This window comes from Giraffa tippelskirchi, chromosome 13 (assembly GCF_054371585.1).
Source record: "Giraffa tippelskirchi isolate mGirTip1 chromosome 13, T2T-mGirTip1v1.2.pri, whole genome shotgun sequence".
Lineage (NCBI taxonomy): Eukaryota > Metazoa > Chordata > Mammalia > Artiodactyla > Giraffidae > Giraffa > Giraffa tippelskirchi.
Genome location: NC_137287.1, coordinates 28,280,533 through 28,304,803, shown reverse-complemented (window position 1 = coordinate 28,304,803; position 24,271 = coordinate 28,280,533). Strand labels below are relative to the sequence as shown.

Genomic DNA, 24,271 nt, shown 5'->3' with positions numbered 1-24,271 from the left:
AATTATACATTTTATTCTTATTCATGTAATTAAATAAGCATCTCCATGTTTACTGTACTATACTGATGTCAGAGAAAGATAATCCTTAAGTAGGATTGTAAGTATGTTGTAGATATTTGTTTTTGTCTTTTTAATCAACTACAGAGGCCAATTTTATGATGCCTGTAAAATCTGTGGTTTTTGTGTCTAGAAGTGATAACTAGGTTTTGCTTTGGGAAATTCTGTACTTTATTTTCACTGTTATCTCATGTTTATTTTTAAAATTTGTCTAGATATCTCACTTGATATATAAGTAAAATGTATTAATCTTCCTAAATATAATTACTTTCACATTTGTAGTTTAAGGGAAAGTATTAATACCTGAAGGACTTCCCAAGTGACACTAATGGTAAAGAACCCGCCTGCCACATCTGCAACATAAGAGATGTGGGTTTGATCCATGGATCAGGAAGATCCCCTGTAGGAGGAAATGGCAACCCATTCCAGTATTCTTACCTAGAGAATCCCATGGACAGAGGAGCCTGTCAGCCTACAGTCCTTAGGGTCGCACAGAGTCAGACACGACTGAAGTAACTTTGCATGCATGCACATCGATACCTGAAAACATTGCTTCTCATTAGACATCAAGTTTCCAGAGAGCAGGGATAGGCCCTCATCTTGTTTTGGATGTTCTTTGAGATTCTGAGTTTTTAATCTTTAAAATGGAAATTCAGAAAAAGGAAATTCAGTATAGGAATTTGATGGTGAATTCAGTTACTATAGACCAGTGGTCCTCAAATTGCCTGTAGTGAAGGGATAATATGTTTGTTTTTTTCATATAGTTTAAGTTCCAATGTATTGTGGACTAATCCTTTTGTAATATAAAGTAAGTGGAGTGACATCAGCTTTCCTAAGACTTCTCTCCTTGTCACTGGCAGGTAACTGAGGTCCACAGACCACACTTTTGAGTGGCTCTGACAGAGATTTCACTTTGCTTCTTGTTTACCTGAACCAGGTTTTTTCATATAGTGATTGATGATCACTTTATGCTACACATTTAATCCTGTGGCTTAAACACATTCTTCTAATTTTCCTGTTCAGTGTTTTTCTTACTTGGCCTCATATAAAGTCCAAGACTTATTCAGGGAATTTAAGGTTCTTCAAAAGTTATACTTATGGATAATTAGTTGAGAGAAAATTAGGCTCAAGATTTCTATATGTCTTGCTTTATTGAAAAATGTCTCATGACATATAGTCTCCTTAATTCTTTTCCAGAATACACAAATAGATAGCAGAAGTTTAAGTCCTACAGGGAAAGTATTCAAATAAAAGAAACATTTCCTCCAAAAAAATTTTTTAACACATAATATCTAGACAAAAAACATTTTTCAAGCACTTTTACAATCCCAGTGCTAAAAAGCTAATGACCTCACAATGTGAACAATATACCACTACATCCTCCCTTCAAAATGTAAATTCTTTGAAATATGTATTTATGTGTGGTCTGTTAAGAGACTAAAACTGCTTTTCTTTGGACTTTTGTCTTTTTAATTCTGATCAAAGTACATCTGGAAAGGAATTTGGCAAAATATTAATAAAACACACATCACATACTAGAGCTCTATTTTACGCTGAGGCAACTCTTGAACAATGGAAAGCTGTAGAAAATTAAGAACAGCAAGCCACACGTGTGTACCAGGAGCTGTGACACTGGACTTTTTTTCTCTCAGTGATTTCTTAAGTCATTTAAATAATCATTTATTATAAACACCCAGATTGTTTAACTGTAAGTATGATCTGACAGGATCTGTGTTCATTTTCAAATTCAAATAGTACTGAAAGGAACCTTGTTCATCTCTTACTCTGTATTTTCAAGAAGACAAGCTTAAGGGAATTTGGTAAAATATTTTTCCCATTGTTTCAAGTAATGTTCAGGTAGATGACCTTTTGCCAGATAATAGAGAAATTTTAGGTTTAAGCTAACAAAGAGAATGAGCAAGGTCTAATATGTAAGCCAGGTATACATATAATAAATAATCAAAGTTAGACTAGCTTTCATTGCAAATACTTATCAATAAAGGCCTAAGTAGAACATCAAAGACATTGACTGTAATTTCTATTATCACTCCTTCAGTTATGCTTTTTATAACTTACATATCATGAGGAAGGAGTCTGCCACTATTCATAGAGTTTTGAGCTGAGTTCCAACGTTAACTGCGAAGTTGTTTTCCCTCCCAGTTCTTGACTCAGTTCTGTGACCAACAGGAAAGTGCCTAAAATAGTGCATTATGCAGAATAGGCCTTTCTCATTTATTAATAAATAAACCTTTATTGAATATAATTGAGATGATGATAATAATGGCCAGTGTTTGCTGAGCGCTTACTTAAGTGTCATTCAGGCACTGAACAACTAACTTTGCATGTATTATCTGGGGCAGATGTCATGAAAAAGCATCTGTCTGGCCTGCATAGGATTTGAACTAATGACTTTGTTCTAATTAGGCCAACAGTGTGATACTCTTCTTAAGACTATTTTCCAGCACATCATCTTGTGTTATCCTGTTATGATTGATAGTGACAACTATTATTTCTATTGCCTAAGAAGTATATACATAACCTAAGAAATACATACATAACATTTTTTTGACCACTATATAGTCTCTCTCACATAGTTCATATACCAAAAATGAATAACAGTAATTTTACTATTTATTATACTTTCACATTCTGACCCCTAAGAGGCACTTTAACCAACTTGTGAATCACCAACATGGTCACACCAAGGTTGTAATAGACATTCCACATGATTCTGTAGAATATAATAAATAATATGTGACAACTTTATAAAGAGGACTGTATTTTTAAAAAGTGGACATTGGCTCTAGGTTTTCCAAAGTTGATCCTAAAGTATATGAAATTGTTATGAAGTTACCACCAAAAGTAACAAATTCATTAATGATTAGAATAGTTGATACTCTGACTAATCACTGTTCTGCTGTGTGGTTCTACTTTATAATCATTCATAGTATTGGGTTATAATTGAACTATAAAAAATCAGAAATACTAAATGAATAGATTCACACTATTGACACTGTTACACATATATTTGCATACTTACCACTACCTCACTATAAAAGATAATGGACATCAACAAAGGAAGGTCCAGGCCTTCATTGTCTCACAGAAGCAGTAAGTAAACCACAGGCTAAAATTATTTTATAGAACTCTGGAAACAGTCAGAGATCTACATCAACCAAACACCCAATTAAGAAAAAGCCACATTCAAAAACATGGAACATGCCGTGGTGTTTTCACTCATCCTTTCCCACTCTTCAGTTCAGTTCAGTCGCTCAGTTGTGTCCAACTCTTTGCGACCCCATGAACCACAGCACGCCAGGCCTCCCTGTCCATCACTAACTCCCTGAGTCCACCCAAACCCGTGTCCATCGAGTCGGTGATGCCATCCAGCCATCTCATCCTCTGTCGTCCCCTTCTCCTCCTGCCCCCAATCCTTCCTAGCATTAGGGTCTTTTCCCACTCTTAGCATGGCACAAAGGAAGTGGCCCAATACCCAGTTCCCTCCCTCAGGATGGAAGGAGTAGAGCAGAACTTGTTTGCAGTATTCTGGCCTGTTGTGGGCTAGTTGAGGGACTAGTTTCTGATTTGTTTGACTCAGACTGGGCAAAGTGCACAATTTGGATCTCAGGCTAGCAGAAGCTATAGAAGGTAGTGGCAGGAGCCATTATCATGTGAAAACTGTAGAGTAACCGCAGACCCACAGACACCTGAGGGCAACAGATTACAGATCAAAGAACACAACGAAAGTGTTGGGTGCTCAGTCTTGCCAGGCTCTTTGTGACCCCGTGGATGGTAGCCCACTAGGCTCCTCTGTCCTTGTAATTTCCCAGGCAAAAATACTGGAGTGAGTTGCCATTTCCTTCTCCAGGGGATCTTCCCAACCAAGGGAATACAATAGAACTCTTAATGCCCAGAGAAGTCAGGATGAGACTCTGAGAAATGAAGACATGCCAGGCCCGTAAAATTAGTGAAGGTCTTCAACAACAGTCTGCAAAGACTAGGAGAGGTGGATGTTTTTTCGCATGCCCAATTTTAAACCAAAGATACAACCAAAAGAAAAAAACAGGCATACAAAGCAACAGGGAAACAGCCCATTCAAAGCAACAAAATAATCTCTAGAAACTATCCCTGAAGAAACATGTCAGACTTCCTAAACAAAGACTTTAAATAACTGTCTTAAACATGCTCAAAAAGCTAAAGGAAAACACAAGCAATGAACTGAAAGAAATCAGGGAAACAGTATATGAACAAAATGAGAATATCAACAAAAATTGTTTTTAAAAAATCATGGAGCTGAAAAGTCCATCAGAGGGTGTCAACAGCAGGCTCAGACAGCAAACTTGAAGACAGATCATTTGAAGTTATGGAGTCTAAGGATGAAGAGAATGAAAAAGTAGACAGAGCCAAAGGGACATGTGAGATACCATCAAGCTGGTCAGTTGGGGCATTATGGGAGTCCCAGAAGAGAAAAGGGGCAGAGAAATTAACTTAAGAAATGATGGCCCAAAACTTTGCAAATTTGAGGCAAGAAATGAACATACGAACCCAAGAAGCTCAATGAACTCCAAAGAGAATAAACCCAAAGAGATTCATACTGAGGCACATTATATAATCAACCTATCAAAAGTCAAAGGCAGAATCTTGAAAGCAGCAAGAAAAGTCACTTATCACATATAAGAGGAAATTCCCCAATAAAAATATAAGTGGATTTCTCAGAAGAACACTGCAGGCCAGAAGACATATTTGGATGATATATTTAAGTGCTGAAACAAAATTTGTCAACCAAGAACTCTGTATCAGCCAAACTGTCCTTCATAACTGAGTGAGAAATTAAAACAACAAAGCCAGACAAATATCAAAGGAGTTCATTATCATTAGACTTGTCCTATAAGAAATGCTCGAGAGTCCTTAAGTTGAAATGAACAGATGCTAGACAGTTAACTCAAAGTCATTCAGAGACATGAAGTTCTCTGGTAAAAAGTAAATACATGGACAAATATAAGGAATGGTATTACTATAATTTCTGTATATAACTCCACTTTTTATTTTCTATGGGATTTAAGCAATTTAAACAACAGATGCACAAAAAATTATAAATCTGTTAATGGCTACATAATATATAATGATGTAATTTGTGACAATAATATAAAGTGCGGGGATGTGGCTATAAAAGTAGTTCTTGTATATAACTGAAATTGGTATCAATATAAGTTAGATGTCATAGCTTTAGGATGTTATGTATAATTCACATGGTAACAACAAAGAAAATATCTATAGGATGTATATCTATAGGAAATGAGAAAGGAATCACTCCAAAAAGTCAACCAAACACACAAGTGTAAAGACATGCTCATGGATTAGAAAATTTAACATTGTGCTGATGTCAATACTACCGAAAAGTAATCTATGGATTCAGTACACTTCCTATCAAAATCCCAATCAGAAAACAGTGTGGTTTAGGCATAAAGAGACACATTGACCAATGGAACAGAATCGAAAACCCAGAAATAAGTCTTCACATATATGGTCAAATGATTTTAAGACAAACTGCCAAGGTCACTCAGTCTCAAGGAAACAGGACAGTCTTTTCAACCAACAGTGTTAAGAAAACTGGATGTCCACATGCAAAAGAATGAAGTTGGATCCTTACCTAACATCATATGTAAAGATTAACTCAAAATGATCAAAGACCTGAACATAAGAGCTAGAACTGTTAAAAACTCTGAGGGGAAAAAAAAAATAGGGGAAAGCCTCATGACACTGAATTTGGCAATGATTTCTTAGATATGACACCAGGAAACAAAAGAAAAAATAGATAATTAGGCTTCATCAAAATTAAAACCTGCATCAAAGCACACTATCAACAGAGTGAAAAGCAACCCACAGCATGGGAGGAAAAAAATCTGCAAATCATGTATCCATTAAGGGGCTAATATTCAGAATATATAAAGAACTCTCACAAATAACAGGAAAAAAAACCTGATTTTTAAATGGGCAAAGGACTTGCATAAACATTTCTTCAAAGAGGCTATATAAAGACTAACAAACAAATGAAATGATGCTCAACAACACTAATCGCTAGAGATGCAAATCAAAACCACAATGAGATATCACCTCATACCATTAGAATAGCAAATATCAAAACGAACAGAAATTAACAAGTTGTCAGCAAGGGTGTGGAAAAATTAGAATCCTTGTTTGCTATTGGTGGAATTGTGAAATAAATGGTGCAAATTGCTATAGAAAATGTTATGGCAGTTCCTCAAAAAGTTAAAAATAGAATTACCTTATCAGCAATTTCATTTATGGGTACATGGCCAAAAGAGCTAAAGCAGTGATTTGAACGTCAGTTTGTACACCCATGCTTCTAGCAGCATTGAAAGTAACCCATGTGTCCATCAACGAATGGATAAACAAAATGTGGTATACATACAGTGGAGTATTACTCAGCCTTGAAAAGAAGGAAATTCTCCATGGCTGATTCATGTCAATGTATGGCAAGAACCACTACAATATTGTAAAGTAATTAGCCTCCAATTAAAATAAATAAATAAATTTTAAAAAAAGAAGAAGGAAATTCTGACACAAGCTACAAAATGGATTAACCTTCAGGACACTATACTAAGTGAAATAAGCCAGCCACGAAAAGAAAAATGTATGATTCCACTCTAAATGTAGTTAAATTTATACATATAGAAAGTAGATGGTGGTTGCTGGGGAGAGGGGAGAATGGAATATTGTTGTTTAATGAGCACAGAGTTCCAGTTAGGGATGATGAAAAAGTTCTGAAAATGAATAGTAGTGATGGTTGCAGAACAGTGTGGATGTATTTAATGATATACAGTTACACACTTTGAAATGGTTTAATTGGTAAATTTTATCTTACATATATTTTACCACCATTTTTAAAAATAATAGATTTTTTTTAAATGAGTGACGCATATCAGTCCTCACTACTATCAGGTATTCAAGTACCAACCGAATGTCCTCTAGCTACCATGCCAGTGGATTTTAATGTTCAGTTATTTATTCTATAAATGACATGCTTAAACTTACAACTATGTAATACAGAAACAAGGGGTCAGTGTTAGGTGATATGTTTTAACAAAGCTGGAATTTTACATAAACTATCCATCTGCTAAATATACAAAGCATATATTTTTTATTTGTATTTGACTCATTTTATCTGAGGCTTAGAATATGTAAATATTTAAAGAATAATTGCATCTTGAATTTCTTATTTGCATATTGCCATCTTAAGATCTCTGCTGCATCCTAAGTTGAAAACACATTTATTGTAGATTTAAAGTCTACAGTACAAAACACTTTTGTTTTTAAATATCTAGTTTCTATCCCTCCAGATTGTATAAAGAAATTCTAATGAAAAAGGAACTTACAGAGATGAATGATTGGTCTTTGGCAAGTGTATCGTCTTTTCAGAAGAAGCCAGTGCAGATACCTGAAACATTATAAAACTCTAATCAGCTTAAACACTGGCTCTGAACTTACTTTTTTCTTTTGTAGCAAACTTTTCTATAGTGATTTCTAATATGAGAAAGAAAGTGAAGTCACTCAGTCGTGTCCTACTCTTTGCGACCCCGTGGACTGTAGCCTACCAGGCTTCTCCATCCATGAGATTTTCCAGGCAAGAATACTGGAGTGGGTTGCCATTTCCTTCTCCAGTCTTTAATATTTGAAGTGCTTTCTGTTGAGTTTTATGTAAATTGTAAATATCCATCATTAAAAAATAATATTTTCCTGATATTTCATGTTAAAATGACAACCATTGTCATGAGACCACAAGTTGTGAAGAGAACAGTGTATCAGATCCAGTAAAACAAAGTTTGCAACTTTTTTGTTTTTTTTGGAGAAAAGATTCTCGGTCATTTTGAGATTAAATTTTTAATAGTCCATAAGGTAAATTTAGATCTTGATGTCAGTGAAGCATTAAGATTTTAACATATTGCTCAATTTACTGTGGAACAAAATAAGTGCATATCCTCTATGCCTTGGATATTCTTTTTGGAATACTTTCATTTCAAAAATAATAATATTGAGACTTTCGGGGTAATTCTAGCCACTGGAATTCCAACATCTAGATATATGATGGAAGATGGGAGAGTAGGGGGATGGAGGTTTCCTTTCTAAGGCACATAAAAAAGACCAGCAATATGTAAAGAAGCATTTAGATATTTCTCCCTTTTTAACCAGAATTTATCTTCCCATTAGGTAAAATTAACAATCAGTTTATCTCAGTTGAGTTATGCGGGAGTCTGGTTTTCTAGGTAGCAGAGTCAAACAAAGCTAAAAGATGGGAGCATTAAGGCAGAAGTCAGTCAGACAAGGTATAGAAATAGAGGCCATACATTTTCATAAATATTAACAGTTGATACCACATTTATTAAGACTGCTCTCTACTAAGTCATTACTATCATATCAGTCAATGGGGCTAGACTGGTAAAATAGTGTGCTAGGTTAGTAGAATTTATCTGCAAGGAAATACATATATATATTTCAAAATTCAAATATCTGGTTCTGCTTCATATGCCAGTTATTTAATAGCCAAAGAATGTTCTTCCCCTGTGTGAAAACTGACCCAAAGATAAGTATTCACATTTAAAAACAAAAAAACAAAAAAAGTACATGAAAGAGAAATAGGTGACATAAAGCCACATCCCTTAAAGCAGGGATCAGCAGGTCATCATCATTCACTGCACGTCAGAGGTTCACTGAGGAGCCAGCCATCTCAGGGCTCCTTGGGGACAGAAGTCACCCTGGAACATAGGTGTCAAGACTCATGGAGGAGTCCCTTCATTTCTGTTTGAAAATGAAATTGAGTGTGCCCACCTTTTAAAAGTCATGTCTTTTGTTTCATCAACACTTACTGTTAACTAATAGTTACTTAAAAACGTAAATCAATGACAAAGTGAAAACACAGTTCAGGGAGAGAAGTGACATGGGCATGGACAGCTGACTGCACCCACCCACATCTCCCAGTTTCATCAGGCCTGGAGTGACCCAGCATGAGTAACGCCACCAGGAATTTCCATTCACCCATTAAACAAATATTTATTGAGTAACTAGTATGTGCCAGATAGTAAAGAATCTGCCTGCAATGCAGGAGACGCAGGAGACTTCGGTGTGATCCCTGGGTTGGGAAGATCCTCTGAAGAAGAGAATGGCAACCCACTCCAGTATTCCTGCCTAGAGAATTCCATGGACAGAAGAGCCTAGCGGGCTACATAGTCCATGGGATTGCAAAGAGTCAGACATGACTGAGCAACTTCAGACCAGATGAGACAGTATGTGCCAAGCTTCATATTTCTTGCAGCTAATAGCCCTCTGAGTTTTCAGGTCATTTATTTTAAGGAGGGAAAATACAGTTTGCTATTTTTAAACCCAGATACTTCAACAAGAGAGCTGATTTTGATTGTTGTAATGAATTTGAGAGTTGTTCAGAGAAATAGAAATGATAAAGACATTTTCTCTTAAGATAAGGCAAGGTCCATGTAGTAATCAATATGCAACATTTAACTGATTTATTATAACAGTACTCTCTCTTCCCAGTAAATGAATACTTACACTGTACTTACAGAAGATTGCTAGTGGGAATAGTTTTGGGGGGCTGTTGTTGATGCTTCCTTTATTAATATATGACCCCAAATTGAGATTCAGTAATTGCTGAATTTGGCCTAGGCAACAAATTCACTTCTTGCTGTAAGTGTGAGGGGACTGTCAATGCACAGGTCAGTCCTATTAGAATATATTCTTCAGATTTTCTTCTGTTGCAAGAACTGGGAGGCGGTGGTTAACAAGAGCTCTAATCAGGTTTGGAAACGGGAACAGAAGCTGTCGAGCACCTTTAAGGACATGTGCATGGATCTGGCCTACAGGAAACGGAAGCTTTCTTACCAGAGGCTGCCTGACCATGGACCTGGGGTGAGGTCGAGGGGATTCATGGGCCAGTAACGACGACTAAGCATCACGTCTGAATTAGCCCAGATTAGTGTGACCTATAGGGGAAGAAAACTTTTTGAGTACCGTGTCCTGTTTTGATCATTTTTATGAGTCTTGGACTTTCCTTCTGCCAAAAAAGGGCGGTTCTGAGAAAACACTAGAGTTTTGTGAATCCAGCCTTATTTAGCTTTAGCTTTTCGTTGCTATCAGGGCAAAGACTAAATCATTGGCTCAATGGACGTAAAGCAAGTTATTCCACCATCTAGGTCTCAGACATAATACTATATTTTTCTTCTGTTTCTTTTCTAGCTTTTCTGTTTTCACTGTTAATGATTTCATAGACTTGTCTCCTTTCTGCCTTTTCCTCCAGTTTACTCCAGTGTCCCCAGCAGTTCCTGAATTCTTGAAAACTCCTACTGCGGATCAGCCCCCGCCACGGTCCACAGCACCTGTCCTCCCGCCAAGCACCACGTCCTCAGTGAAGCCCGGGCCGGCACTGGTGAAGGTAGGTACCCTGTATGCGTGCAACCCTCAGCGACTTCATCTTCAACTGTGGTCTCTAGTCCTGAGCACAGAGGACAGAGGCTGTGTCCACATTGCCCAGCCTGCCTTTTAGTCAAGCCTTGAAAACAAAACCTCAAAAGGACTTGCTCACCCCAGCCTTCATAACTGAAACCACCACCTTCAACAAATGACCTCTCGTTTAACGGTCACAGAAGAACAGCACAAAATTCAGTCTGTACAAAACGACTGCAGCAGTGCAGAAAGAGTCTAGAAATCATTTTATCAGCAGTTCCCAATTCAGCTTCCACCCAGGCCAGTAAGACGAACCTCATGGGGAAGAAAGAGAGAGACTTTAGCACTTGGGATTCATGAATCTCACACACAGATGTCTGTAATGGTAATGTGATTTCAGACTTTTATACACAAGGTCAAATTCAGCAGTATTGCAGATATATTATGTGACAGGTTAAAGGTTTTCAAGAAGAAAATATGTTTTTTGTTGTTGTTGTTAGTAGATTTGGCCTGATACAGCTTGGTTTGTTCTTCAGAGAAGCTGCAGATTTATGGCACTGTTCCCTGCATTTTACTTGGTCAAAATAGTTTTCTAATGTGGATTTAGAACTGCTAAATAAAGGAGGGGGAGTTGTAACCTGAGGAATAGTTTAATCATTTCAGATGTGGCTTTTGCCAAAACGAGCAGAACACAGATCACAAAGTTTTAGAACTAAAAAAGGACCTCAGAGAGCTAGGTAAGCCTCTCGGCACCTTTCAGGTGAGGATACTCAGGCCCAAAGAAGAGAGGCTGTAACAAGGTCAGGACCCTGTCTCTGAATCCCTGTCTGGCCTTTGTCCTTCCTTCTCATTTAGCTGAGGTGCTCCTCCTTGGAGGCAGTTAGCCTGAGCGTGTTCCTCACTCCCCTCTGTCCCCACGACCTGCGTTTGTCCTTGACCTTCCTGGAGAGAAGGCTCTTGCTACTCCAGGCTGGTTTATCAGTGTGGCCAGGTGTCCGTGCCTTCAGGGCACACAGATCAGTATATTTCACCCTATTCCATCATTTAGTATTGGAGCCGGAAATTCCAAAGAGTGTCTGTGCAACTGTGCCAGTAAAATCAGCTCTTCCATCCTTGTCCCACAACCCCCAGCGTGTTTTTGTACCTAAAGCATCTTAGAAACAGTTTCCTATACCTTGTTGTTTTGTGTTGTTTTTGTTTTGTTGTGGACCATTTTTTAAAAAGATGAATTTATCTTACAATATGAATATTAAAAAGTAGAAACTGATCTGATAACTTATAAATGAAGGAGATGAAAACCCAGAAGAGACATCTGATTCTTAACCATAAGACAGGGTCTCACACCCCATTTTTCAAAATAAAAATGTAATATTTTGGAAAAAATGTTTTAAATTCATGTTCACATCACTCAGCATTTTTTGTGTGTATTTGCCATAGAAATTCATGCTTTATATTCTGCTTTATTCTCAATTAGAAGCACTTTTCTGCTTTTATATAGTCACCGTAGATTTTAATGATCATAAAATATTTGCAGAATATAAAAGATTTAAGTTATATTTGTGATTAAGTGAAATACACTTAATCATTTCCCTATTGTATGTTTAGTGTGAAGCCTGTTTTTCACAAGGAGATAGTAATTTGTAAGCTCCAGGCAGTGTCTACACAGGACCCAAATTAAATATTTGTTGAACTTGCATAGATGATGCAGAACTGAGCATCTTGCCCTTAGTCTAAGGGAACAATGCAGCAGGAGAAGTAAGTTCTTAGGAGCAAGATTTTTGGTCACAGGGAGCACATGAATGTTCTCACAGCTCCTGAAATGTGTTTAGTGTATTGCTTTCCAGAGAGGCGATCCCAATTTCCAAGGTGCGTTACTTTTTCTTTACAAATCAGATATGCACACAGTAGAATAGACTTGCTTTCTCTTAAAATGTTCTGTCTTTTTCTCGAAAATAGCAAAGCCATCCCAAGAATCCGAACGACAAACACCGTAGCAAAAAGTGCAAAGACCCCAAGCCCCGGGTGAAGAAGCTGAAGTACCACCAGTACATTCCGCCAGATCAGAAGGGAGAGAGGAATGAGCCGCAGATGGACTCCAACTACGCCCGGCTGCTCCAGCAGCAGCAGCTCTTCCTGCAGCTGCAGATCCTGAGCCAGCAGCAGCAGCACTACAACTACCAAACCATCCTGCCCGCGCCGCTCAAGTACGGCTCCGCACACGGGTACTGTGGGTTATGAGCAGCCCTAGTGTCGGAAGGCTGGGTGCTGGGATTTATCTGTACTCAGCAATCACTTTCATGCTGTTGTTATCAAAGCTCATAGTGTCGGAAGTCCACATAGTGAGAAAAGTCTGCATTCCAGTTCACTTTTTGTCCTCCATAACAGGTTCTGAACGTTTCAAGTTAGAAACATCTTTTCAGTTACTCATCCAGGAAAGATTTGCCTGTTTATTTCCTTGAATAATATTAGATGCTATGAGAAAAATAAAGGAAGTGTAATCCTGGTATAAGCACTTTAAATTAAAAAAAAAAGACAGTTGAGCATAAATGCTGGAATGGTCAAGGAAAGTTTTACGGAAAAGGCAGGAGGGAAAGGGCTGGAAACTTGGGAAGGACCCTTCCAAGCCAAGAGGAATGATCTGAGTGCAAATACAGAGGAAGTTAGAGCAGACAATGCCTGTTTACATTGCATGGTGAGAAAAATGACCTGAGTAAAGAATATGACTAATTTTTAAAGCAGAAGACAGATTGGAGCAGAGCCAATGTCTGGAGAAACGTGAAGTTGGGAAGACTTTAATCTTGATATGGTGGATGTTTCAGAGGACCATGGTGACAAGGTAAAATCAGAATGCAAGAAGGAACAGTCTGACGCCAGTGTTGGAGGGCAGTCTGGAAGTAGGAAAGCCAGTTAGAAGCTTGGCAATAAAGCAGGTACAAGAATATGAAGGGACACTGAGAATGGGAAGGAAGGAGCAGGTGGCAGGAGTCCCAAAAGATGATAAAAGGTCTCAATGACCAACTATGAAGAAGGAACATGTGTCCAAAGTTTGAGCCCAAGCAGGAAGGACAGAGGGAGTGAGTTCTGATGATTTCTGAAACTGAACTCTCATAGCAGGATACCCACAGCTAATTTTGATTATGTACTAGAGGAAATCACTGGTTACACATCCTCAGAACACTGTTCTGGAGAACAGATAAAAATGCAAAGTCTCTGTCCTTCATTTCATTCACTTTTCAGGAAAAAGGAATTATTTACAGTCAACTCGAGAAAAGAAACTCTAGAAAAAGATCCAAAATCTCATGACAAGGAAAAAATTATACTCTGATCCAACCACTCAGTTTATGACCACGTGATCTGTAGAAGCCTATGTTTTCTACACGTAGGGTAAGCCTTCCTCCATGGAGAGCCTGTATTTTCTAGGAGTAGAAAAGGATTAAGGCTTACTAAAAAGCTTCTCTGTAAGAAATAATTTCCTCATATGCTAATAATTATCAATTCACTTTTTTCTTTGAAGACCCAAATATCTTGAGGAAGATTAGACCTATTAGTCATTCAGACCTTCCTGTGAAGTGCTTAAATCTGAAACATCAAGGCAACAGAGATGAAGGAAGAAAAGAGTGTTTGTAGCATGTTTTTATTTTAAGAGCAGGCAGGCCCGAGAGAGCTGTTGACATTGGAAGGGACCCAGGGAAGGCCAGAGAACTGGACGAGCATCAAAGACAAACCACTGCTGCTTTACAGCTTCATCCAGGACCGGAGAGGCGGCCCCCACCCTGCCGCCGTGGGACCCCAGTGAGGGAAGAAGACAGCAAGGGTGCTCTCGGCGCCCTGACCATGTGCTCAGCAGCATCCTCCTCACGGCGACTCTCAGAGGGGTCGATAGGACTGACCCCATGCCCTCATGAGGAAACTGGTAACTGAAGATCCAATAAAAAGTGGTGTCTAGCCATGAAATAATCCTTTCTGTCATGTAAGAAATTGTGTGGAGCCAGCTTTGCAGATGGGAAGAAAACATCTGGCGTGGGGCGGGGGGCACCCAAACTCGACAGTTCTTTGTCTTTCCATGAAGGCTTTAGTTCCCCTCTCCTCAAACACTCCCACCACTGAAGTCACCAAGCCACCTGCCCCAAGAAAGCGTCATCCAAAAAGATCCAAGAACTCGGAGGAGGAAGGAGGTGTGATTTCTGTGTCGTATTTCACCAGACAGAAATGGAACACCAGTTTTGTTTAATCTCCAGATCCTAAAAATGGAGATGTTGTTTTCAAACACATTGTTTCCTTTTACCAAAATTCAGTATAAGAAACCAAATGTGGGAGTTGTGTAGTGCCCACAGTGGTGGAACTTTACTGGCAACAAAGCCTTTGGTATCTTGGGAGGAGCAGGAGCCTGGAGACATGGGGCTTTAGTTCCCACATGGCCACGTACTGACAGAAGGGAAGGGTCCCAGCAGGTGTCTGGACCTCAGGATGCTCAGCTATGCAGTGATTGCATTCATCAGGTATCCACGCCCCCTCTTTCCCCTCTGTTGATTTGGGAAAAAAATAAACCAATTTATTTTTATTTTAAAACTTGAATTAAACACTATACTGTTAATTATAGTAATGAGTATTATAGAATCTCAGCATGAATAAAATAATTTAAACCACGGGGACTTCCCCAGTGGTTAAGAATCCATCTGCCAGTGCAGGGGACGCAGGTTCGATCCCTGTCTGGGAACTGAGATCTCACATGCCATGGGGCAACTAGCCTGTGCAACCACTTGCTTTAGAGCCTGTGCTCTGCAACAAGAAAAGCTACCTCAGTGAGAAGCCCCCACTCTGCAACTAGAAAGTAGCTCCCACTTTCAACTAGAGGAAGCCCGTGTGCATCAATGAAGACCCAGCGCAGCCAAAGATAAATTAATTTTTTAAAATTTAAATTATGCATCCTCAAGGAGAACATATCATTCACAAAGGAGCAAAAGTTGGAGGCAGTTTTACAGTTTTTATATAATAAAGCACAGACCTATGTACATGAACAAGAATGTAGTACATCTATGGTATTAAAATTTCAGAGAGAGTGATTAGAAAAATTATCTAAAGAGCTTTTCTAGGGGACGGTAATGAACATAAGGCTGAGAAACCATGATTAAAATGATTTCATAATTCGAAAACATGTTTTTTAAAAGTTGACTCTTTAGAAAGAATAGTGATATATTTTTAAATATTTGTCATTTCATCCAAACTTCAAAATACTTCATTTCAAATACTTCAAGTACTTAATTTCAGCATAATTCAGGCAGGTTTAAAAAGCCTCGGATGCAAGTCAAGAGTTAGCTGTTGACAAGGCCAGAACTGGCTTCAAACACAGGCTTCTTAAAACCCATTTGAGAAAGTTCATCCAGCCATGGACCTCACCCCAGAGGCACCGTCACCTCAGATCCCTGTTTCAGGACATGGAATTCAATATCTCTTTGGTACCAGTCTTCAGTACCAAAGCTTATACTGACAGTTAAACCTTAGGCTGCAATGGAATTGGTTGTACAGTGTTGACGGCCACATGCACCTTTCTCTGATAAGTATCAACCAGCCAGAAAAGAAAATGCCATTGTTGCCAAGCGTATCACAGCCAGAAGGCATTGGAAGGACCTGGCTTCAACATGAAAAGTTTAGGGGAATTAGTACAAAAGTACAACAGATTCACCAACACTTTTTAAATAAGCTTTTAAAAATATAGTATAAGTTAGAGAAGTGCATAAATTATAAATGAAACCCGATGCCAAAGTAAGTGCACTGCTACATCAAGAAGAGGAACACTGTCAGCTCCATTGTTCTTGGCTCACAGTCCCCCTTAGTGACTACCCTGATTTAAATCCATGGATTAGTTCTGCTCAACATGATGTTTGTGAGTCATATATTTATTCGTGCAAGTGGCAGCCGTTAATTTTTATTGTTTATTTCATAGTTCATCCACCCAGCATCCTCTCGATGGGACAGTTGGTTGCTTCCATCTGGGCCTCTGATGAATAATGCCATAGGAAACCCTCTAACCTGCATCTCTTGGTTCACATAATGTGTGTCTTTGTCAAGTGTTGATCTAGAGATGGAGTTGTTGGATCAGATGGGTTTGGTGTTTCTTTAGTAGATGCCTGCAATGTGGGAGATCCGGGTTCGATCCCTGGGTCAGGAAGATCCCCTGGAGAAGGAAATGGCAACCCACTCCAGTACTCTTGCCTAGAAAATTCCATGGATGGAGGAGCCTGGTGGGCTCCAGTACATGGCGTCGCGAAGAGTCAGACATGACTGAGTGACTTCAGTAGTAGATGCTATGAAATGGTTCTCCAAAGCAGTTGTACTAACTCTGCTTCTACCAGTTGCGTATGAAGGTTGTGGTTGTTCCAAGTACTTGGTGGGGTTAGTCTTACTCATTATAGCAGCAGCTCTGCTGGCTGTGCAGTGCTGCTTTGCTGTGGTTTTCATTTTCCTCATACCTGATGAGGTTAAGCATTCGTTCATATATTTAGTGACCATTTGTGATATGTTTGTTCACGATTTTCCCATTAGGTTTTTCTTTTTCTTACTGTAAATAATTTGTAAGACCTCTGTGTGTATCCTAGATGAGGCGTTGGTCAGAAATATGTTATTACAAACATCTCCTGGGGCTTGGTTTTTAACCCTCTGAAAGATATCTGAGTGCTTATTGTGTCCTAAGAAATCTTTGCTTATCAAAAGCTATGAAGATATTATCCTAAGTTTTCTTCTCAAAGTTTGTTTTCCAATTCACATTTAGGTTTTGGGATGGTGTGAGGGTAGGGGTTGATCAAGAGCCCTGTTCTTCTCATGTGACTGACTGTCCAGTTTGGCCCATTACCATTGATGGAAGGAACACCCTTTCCCACTACACCACCACATCACCTTTGTCCTTGATACACAGGGTCTGTTTCTGGATTCTCTGATCTTTCCCGTTTGTTGTCCTGTCCTTGCATCAGCACCATCTTCATAACTGGCTCTGTAATAAATTTTGCTGTCTGGTGGTATGATGCTTCCAGCTTTGCTTTTGTTCTTTAAAGATGCCATGGCCGTTTTTGGTCCTTTGCATTTCCGTATAAAGCTTTGAATCATCTAAATTTTTACCAAGCAAGCAAGCAAACAGATGAAACCTGCAGGGATTTTGATTGGGGTCTGATTTGACTGACATCTCTGCCATATTGAGTCAGCCAGCCCATGACCAGGTAGTTTTCTCTTTGTAAGTTCACAGATTGTTAACGGGAGCAATGTCAACCCCAGAAATCATTTTATTAGAAAATCTAATTTTCTTTTTCTTTTGAAGGCCACTCAATGACAAGAACAACAACAGTGGGAATCCAGCTTTGAACACTACCACATCTAACACACCAAGACAGAACACACCTGCTCCTGTGAGAAAGCCAGGACCTCTGCCATCGAGCTTGGATGACCTAAAGGTGATCATTGCAAGTGGGGTTTATTCACTCATAAGAACCACAAAACTGTAAACGATGCCAGACCTGTCCAGCAGATGTAGGCAGTTTCTAATAGACCTTCAACTTTACCAACAATAGGATAACCATTATAGAAGTACTTTCTTTTTACATCCATTAAGTTTCCTTTAAAATGACCAGTAATAAATCTCCATTTATTGAGCAAATGCCATGAGCAAGCACCTTCCTCCCTGCTTGTTGCCAAGTTTGGGAGAAAAGGAAGATGTAACAGTTAAGAACATGATCTCCAGGGCCCTCTTTACTGGGTCCCACCCCTACGCAGCCTTCTGTTATCTGTGATAGTTTGGACCAGTAACATAGCCTCTCTCCCCATCTGTAAAACAGGAATAATACCACCTCCACCTCATGTGAAGGTTAACTGAAAGAGTAAAGCACTTCCGGCAGTGTCTGGCACATGGCAATTACCAGTAAATGTAACTGTTATCATTTCTGGTAGTAAATCTTTTGATGAAGCAAAGGAATAAGCCTCTAATAACTCTTGCTTTATCACTGGCCTTTCAGGTCCTTTCAGTTCAGTTCAGTTCAGCCGCTCAGTCGTGTCCGACTCCTTGCAACCCCATGAACCGCAGCATGCCAGGCCTCCCTGTCCATCACCAACTCTCAGAGTTTACCCAAACCCATGTCCATCGAGTCGATGATGCCATCCAACCATCTCATCCTCTGTCGTCCCCTTCTCCTCCTGCCCCCAGTCCTTCCCAGCATTAGGGTCTTTTCCAATGAGTCAACTCTTCACATGAGGTGGCCAAAGTATTGGAGTTTCAGCTTCAACATCAGTCCTTCCAATGAACGCCCAGGACTGATCTCCTTGAGGATGGACTGGTTGGATCTCCTTGCAGTCCAAGAGACTCTCAAGAGTCTTCTCCAACACCACAGTTCAAAAGCATCAATTCTTTGACTATCAGATTTCTTTACAGTCCAACTCTCACTTCCATACATGACCACTGGAAAACCCATAGTCTTGACTAGATGGACCTTTGTTGGCAAAGTAATGTCTCTGCTTTTTAATATGCTATCTAGGTTGGTCATAACCTTCCTTCCAAGGAGTAAGCGTCTTTCAATTTCATGGCTGCAATCACCATCTGCAGTGATTTTGGAGCCCCCAAAAATAAAGTCTGACACTGTTTCCACTGTTTCCCCATCTACTTCCCATGAAGTGATGGGACCAGATGCCATGATCTTAGTTTTCTGAACGTTGAGCTTTAAGCCAACTTTTTCACTCTCCTCTTTCACTTTCATCAAGAGGCTCTTTAGTTCTTCTTCACTTTCTGCCATAAGGGTGATGTCATCTGCATATCTGAGGTTATTGATATTTCTCCCAGCAATCTTGATTCCAGCTTGTGTTTCTTCTAGTCCAGCGTTTCTCATGATGTACTCTGCATATAAGTTAAATAAGCAGGGTGACAATATACAGCCTTGACGTACTCCTTTTCCTATTTGGAACCAGTCTGTTGTTCCATGTCCATTTCTCACTGTTGCTTCCTGACCTGCATACAGGTTTCTCAAGAGACAGGTCAGATGGTCTGGTATGCCCATCTCTTTCAGAATTTTCCACAGTTTATTGTGATCCACACAGTCAAAGGCTTTGGCATAGTCAATAAAGCAGAAACAGATGTTTTTCTGGCACTCTCTTGCTTTCTTGATGATCCAGCGGATGTTGGCAATTTGATCTCTGGTTCCTCTGCCTTTTCTAAAACCAGCTTGAACATCTGGAAGTTCACGGTTCACATATTGCTGAAGCCTGGCTTGGAGAATGTTGAGCATTACTTTACTAGCATGTGAGATGAGTGCAATTGTGGGGTAGTTTGAGCATTCTTTGGCATTGCCTTTCTTTGGGATTGGAATGAAAACTGACCTTTTCCAGTCCTGTGGCCACTGCTGACTTTTCCAGATTTGCTGGCATATCAAGGGCAACACTTTCACAGCATCATCTTTGAGGATTTGAAATAGCTCAACTGGGATTCCATCACCTCCACTTGCTTTGTTCGTAGTGATGCTTTCTAAGGCCCACTTGACTTCACATTCCAGGATGTCTGGCTCTAGGTGAGTGATCACACCATCGTGATTATCTGGGTCGTGAAGATCTTTTTTGTACAGTTCTTCTGTGTATTCTTGCCACCTCTTCTGAATATCTTCTGCTTCTGTTAGGTCCATACCATTTCTGTCCTGTATTGAGCCCATCTTTGCATGAAATGTTCCCTTGGTATCTCTAATTTTCTTGAAGAGATCTCTAGTCTTTCCCATTCTATTGTTTTCCTCTATTTCTTTGCATTGATCGCTGAGGAAGGCTTTCTTATCTCTCCTTGCTATTCTTTGAAACTCTGCATTCAGATGGGAATATCTTTCCTTTTCTCCTTTGCTTTTCGCTTCTCTTCTTTTTCCAGCTATTTCTAAGGCCTTCTCAGATAGCCATTTTGCTTTTTTGCATTTCTTTTCCATGGCGATGGTCTTGATCCCTGTCTCCTGTACAGTGTCACGAACCTCTGTCCATAGTTTATCAGGCACTCTAACAGATCTAGTCCCTTAAATCTATTTGTCACTTCCACTGTATAATCATAAGGGATTTGATTTAGGTCATACCTGAATGCTCTAGTGGTTTTCCCTACTTTCTTCAATTTAAGTCTGAAATTGGCAATAAGCAGTTCATGATCTGAGCCACAGTCTGCTCCCGGTCTTGTTTTTGCTGACTGCATAGAGCTTATCCATCATTGGCTGCAAAGAATATAATCAGTCTGATTTTGGTGTTGACCATCTGGTGATGTCCATGTGTAGAGTCTTCTCTTGTGTTGTTGGAAGAGGGTGTTTGCTATGACCAGTGCGTTCTCTTGGCAAAACTCTATTAGCCTTTGCCCTGCTTCATTCTGTACTCCAAGGCCAAATTTGCCTGTTATGCCAGGTGTTTCCTGACTTCCTACTTTTTCATTCCAGTCCCCTATAATGAAAAGGACATCTTTTTTGGGTGTTAGTTTTAGAAGGTCTTGTAGGTCTTCATAGAACCGTTCAACTTCAGCTTCTTCAGCATTACTGGTCAGGGCATAGACTTGGATTACCATCATATTGAATGGTTTGCCTTGGAAACGAACAGAGATCATTCTGTCGTTTTTGAGATTGCATCCAAGTACTGCATTTCGGACTCTTTTGTTGACCACGGTGGCTACTCCATTTCTTCTAAGGGATTCCTGCCCACAGTAGTAGATATAATGGTCATCTGAGTTAAATTCACCCATTCAAGTCCATCTTAGTTCGCTGATTCCTAGAATGTCAACGTTCACTCTTGCCATCTCCTGTTTGACCACTTCCAATTTGCCTTGATTCATGGACCTAACATTCCAGGTTCCTATACAATATTGCTCTTTACAGCATCGGACTTTGCTTCTATCACCAGTCACATCCACAGCTGGGTATTGTTTTTGCTTTGGCTCCATCCCATCATTCTTTCTGGAGTTATTTCTCCACTGATCTCCAGTAGCATATTGGGCACCTACTGACCTGGGGAGTTCATCTTTCAGTGTCCTATCTTTTTGCCTTTTCATACTGTTCATGGGGTTCTCAAGGCAAGAATACTGAAGTGGTTTGCCATTCCCTTCTCTAGTGGACCACATTCTGTCAGACCTCTCCACCATGACCCATCTGTCTTGGGTGGCCCCACACGGCATGGCTTAGTTTCATTGAGATAGACAAGGCTGTGGTCCGTGTGATCAGATTAGCTAGTTTTCTGTAGTTATAGTTTCAGCGTGTCTGGCCTCTGATGCCCTCTCGCAACACCTATTGTCTTACTTGGGTTTCTCTTAACTTGGACGTGGGGTATCTCTTCACGGCTGCTCCAGCAAAGTGCAGCCGTTGCTCCTTACCTTGAACAAGGGGTATCTACTCACGACGGCCCCTCCTGACCTTGAATGTGGAGTACCTCTTCTCGGCCCTCCTGTGCCCACACAGCCGCTGCTCCTTGGACCTAGGGTAACTTCTCTCAGCTGCCCCCGGCCTCGGGGTGCGGGCTAGCTCCTCTCAGCCGCCACCCCCGGCCGTGGGCACGGGCTAGCTCCTCTCGGCCGCCGCCCGCAGCCTCTGGCCCAGGGTAGCTCTTCTCGGCCGCCGCCCCCGGCCTCGACTGTGGGGTAGCTCTTCTCGTCCACGCTTCTGCGTGGTCCGTCGCAGCCGCCACGCTTCAGGTCCTTTAGGTGTATAATTCTGTGTTTTTGTGCTTTAAAAAAAAAAAAATGTCGCACTTACATGCAGTCATACAGAGCTGTCTGACAGATGGATGCACCTTTTCCAGCACACAGGTGTGCTGTAGATTTGTCAGAAGGTTGTAACACCAAAAAAGCGATCTGATTGGTTTGTACTTCCAGGTATCGGAGCTGAAGACAGAGCTGAAGTTAAGGGGTCTCCCCGTGTCAGGCACCAAACTGGACCTCATTGAACGCCTGAAACCCTACCAGGAAGTAAACAGCGGCGGCCCTGCTGCTGGTGGCATCACAGCCGTGTCCACACCCTCTGTCGTTCCCAGCAACCCCGAAGTCACGGTGGCCCTGCCAGTGACAACACTACAGAACTCTGTGACCAGCTCAGGCTCCACTTTCAAAGCAGAGCTGCCCCCTGCCGGCAGCAACAGCGCGGCCCACGTGGACAGCGGTAGCTCCCCGCTGCCCATCTCACCCGCGCCTTCGGAACAGTCCAGCCTCAGTGCCGAGGACACGAGCATGGCTGACACATTCACCGAGATCATGACCATGATGTCCCCGTCACAGTTCCTGTGCTCGTCGCCTCTGCGGGCGACCAGCACCGAGGACAGCCTCAGCCCCACCAGCAGCACGCTGTCCACCCTGGAGCTGGACGCAGCCGAGAAGGACCGCAAGCTCCAGGAGAAGGAGAAGCAGATCGAGGAGCTGAAGCGGAAACTGGAACAAGAGCAGAAGCTCGTGGAAGTTCTAAAGATGCAGCTGGAGGTGGAGAAGCGGGGGCAGCAGCGGCCCCTGGAGCCCCCGCCCCCACCCAGCGCCCCGGCCCCTTCGGCCTCCAAGGCCGACCAGACGCGGGCCACCACCGCTTCCGCCACCAAGGACGAGGCCCCGCTCCCCGACGGCCCCGGCCCGGCGGCCAGCCAGACCCTTGTTGCCAAAAAGGCCGTAGTGATCAAGCAAGAGGTGCCTGTGGCCCCAGCCGAGCCACCAAGCCTCGTCCCACAGTTTTACGTGAGTTCCCAGGGCCAGCCGCCCGCTGGGGTCGCTCAGCCGCAGGCTTTACTGACCACGCAAACTGCACAGCTGCTGCTGCCCGTGTCCATCCAGGGCTCCGGTGTGACCTCAGTGCAGCTCCCCGTAGGCAGCCTCCAACTCCAGGTGTGAAGTGTGTCTTCTAACTCCTTGCCTTACAGCCTGCCTGAACCTGAAACAGCTCATGGTGAACGCAGACCCGAGCTGCTTCATACATGCATCCCAGTCAGGCTGCCAGGTGGCAGGAACCGCATGCATGTGTTGGGGGTTGTTCACAGTTGTGGACAGCTAGCACTGTTTCCAGAATAAAATCAGACAGAGGTTCTTTCCCTTCCTGCTGCCTTTCACCTTTAATGAACACAGTATCGCATGTGGAGACATGTTTAAATACCAATGGCATTCTCATAATGATGACAGTGACTGTCACTGGGTACTTCTTGTGTTCTAGGCACAGCACCAAGTGTAACACTTTAGCTGGCATGCTTCATTTAATCCTCCGTTTCCCTAGAAGACCCAAGTGAGAAAGCCCCCTTCTAGAAAGGAAAGCGAGGCCCTGAAAGGTAGAATAAGTTGTCCAAGGTCAGAGCTGGCAGTCGAGGCCTTCTGACTGCAGGGCTCCTACTCTCACGTCCACTCCTGTCTCTGCCTCCTAAATGTAGTTCCTGAAAGGCACCACTAAGGTGAAGATGCTGAAACTAGGGAGAATGTGAGCACAGACTCAGGAGTGAGGCTGGTATTGACAGAGGATAAAACACTGGTGAGCATGAAGTTTCCTTTGAGGCCAGCCATTACCTGAAGCCATTGTGTGCGACTTGACTTTGGAAGGTTTTTTCAACAAAACGTGGGCCGCAGTCCACAGAAGCCATCTGGAGTCCTGCCCCCCCTACCCTGAGCGTCCAGAGAGGAGCAGTCTTGTCCCCCGCCCCAGGGTGAGAAGGCACTACGCAAAGGCCCTGGGCCTGTGCTGAAATTCTGGCTCCCCTGTTTAATCTTTAGAGTGTCTGTGAAACTGAAAGTCTGCTGTATAATATA

The 24,271-nt window shown here is 41.4% G+C and overlaps 1 protein-coding gene and 1 long non-coding RNA gene across 51 annotated transcripts in view; one reads left to right on the top strand and one right to left on the bottom strand.

Annotated features, from left to right (window-relative positions):
• The window catches only part of LOC145532070 (uncharacterized), a 79,969-nt gene that overhangs the window by 9,933 nt on the left and 45,765 nt on the right, over positions 1 to 24,271 (bottom strand). The gene's annotated exons all lie outside the window — the stretch shown is intronic.
• The window catches only part of MRTFB (myocardin related transcription factor B), a 227,198-nt gene that overhangs the window by 184,528 nt on the left and 18,399 nt on the right, over positions 1 to 24,271 (top strand). For 18 of the 50 annotated variants that reach the window (XR_014072953.1, XR_014072951.1, XM_081556367.1 and 15 more), the window contains 4 exons: positions 10,385 to 10,519; positions 12,487 to 12,734; positions 17,840 to 17,972; positions 22,376 to 23,365. Coding sequence is in view for 41 of the 50 variants with exons in the window: in XM_081556367.1 (XP_081412493.1) it covers positions 10,385 to 10,519; positions 12,487 to 12,734; positions 17,840 to 17,972; positions 22,376 to 23,365 (1,506 nt within the window). In the remaining 9 variants the exon portion in view is untranslated. Of the gene's footprint in view, positions 1 to 10,384; positions 10,520 to 12,486; positions 12,753 to 17,839; positions 17,973 to 22,375; positions 23,366 to 24,271 lie in introns of all 50 variants that reach the window. The other 32 variants (XR_014072955.1, XR_014072954.1, XR_014072952.1 and 29 more) reach the window with 3 other exon arrangements.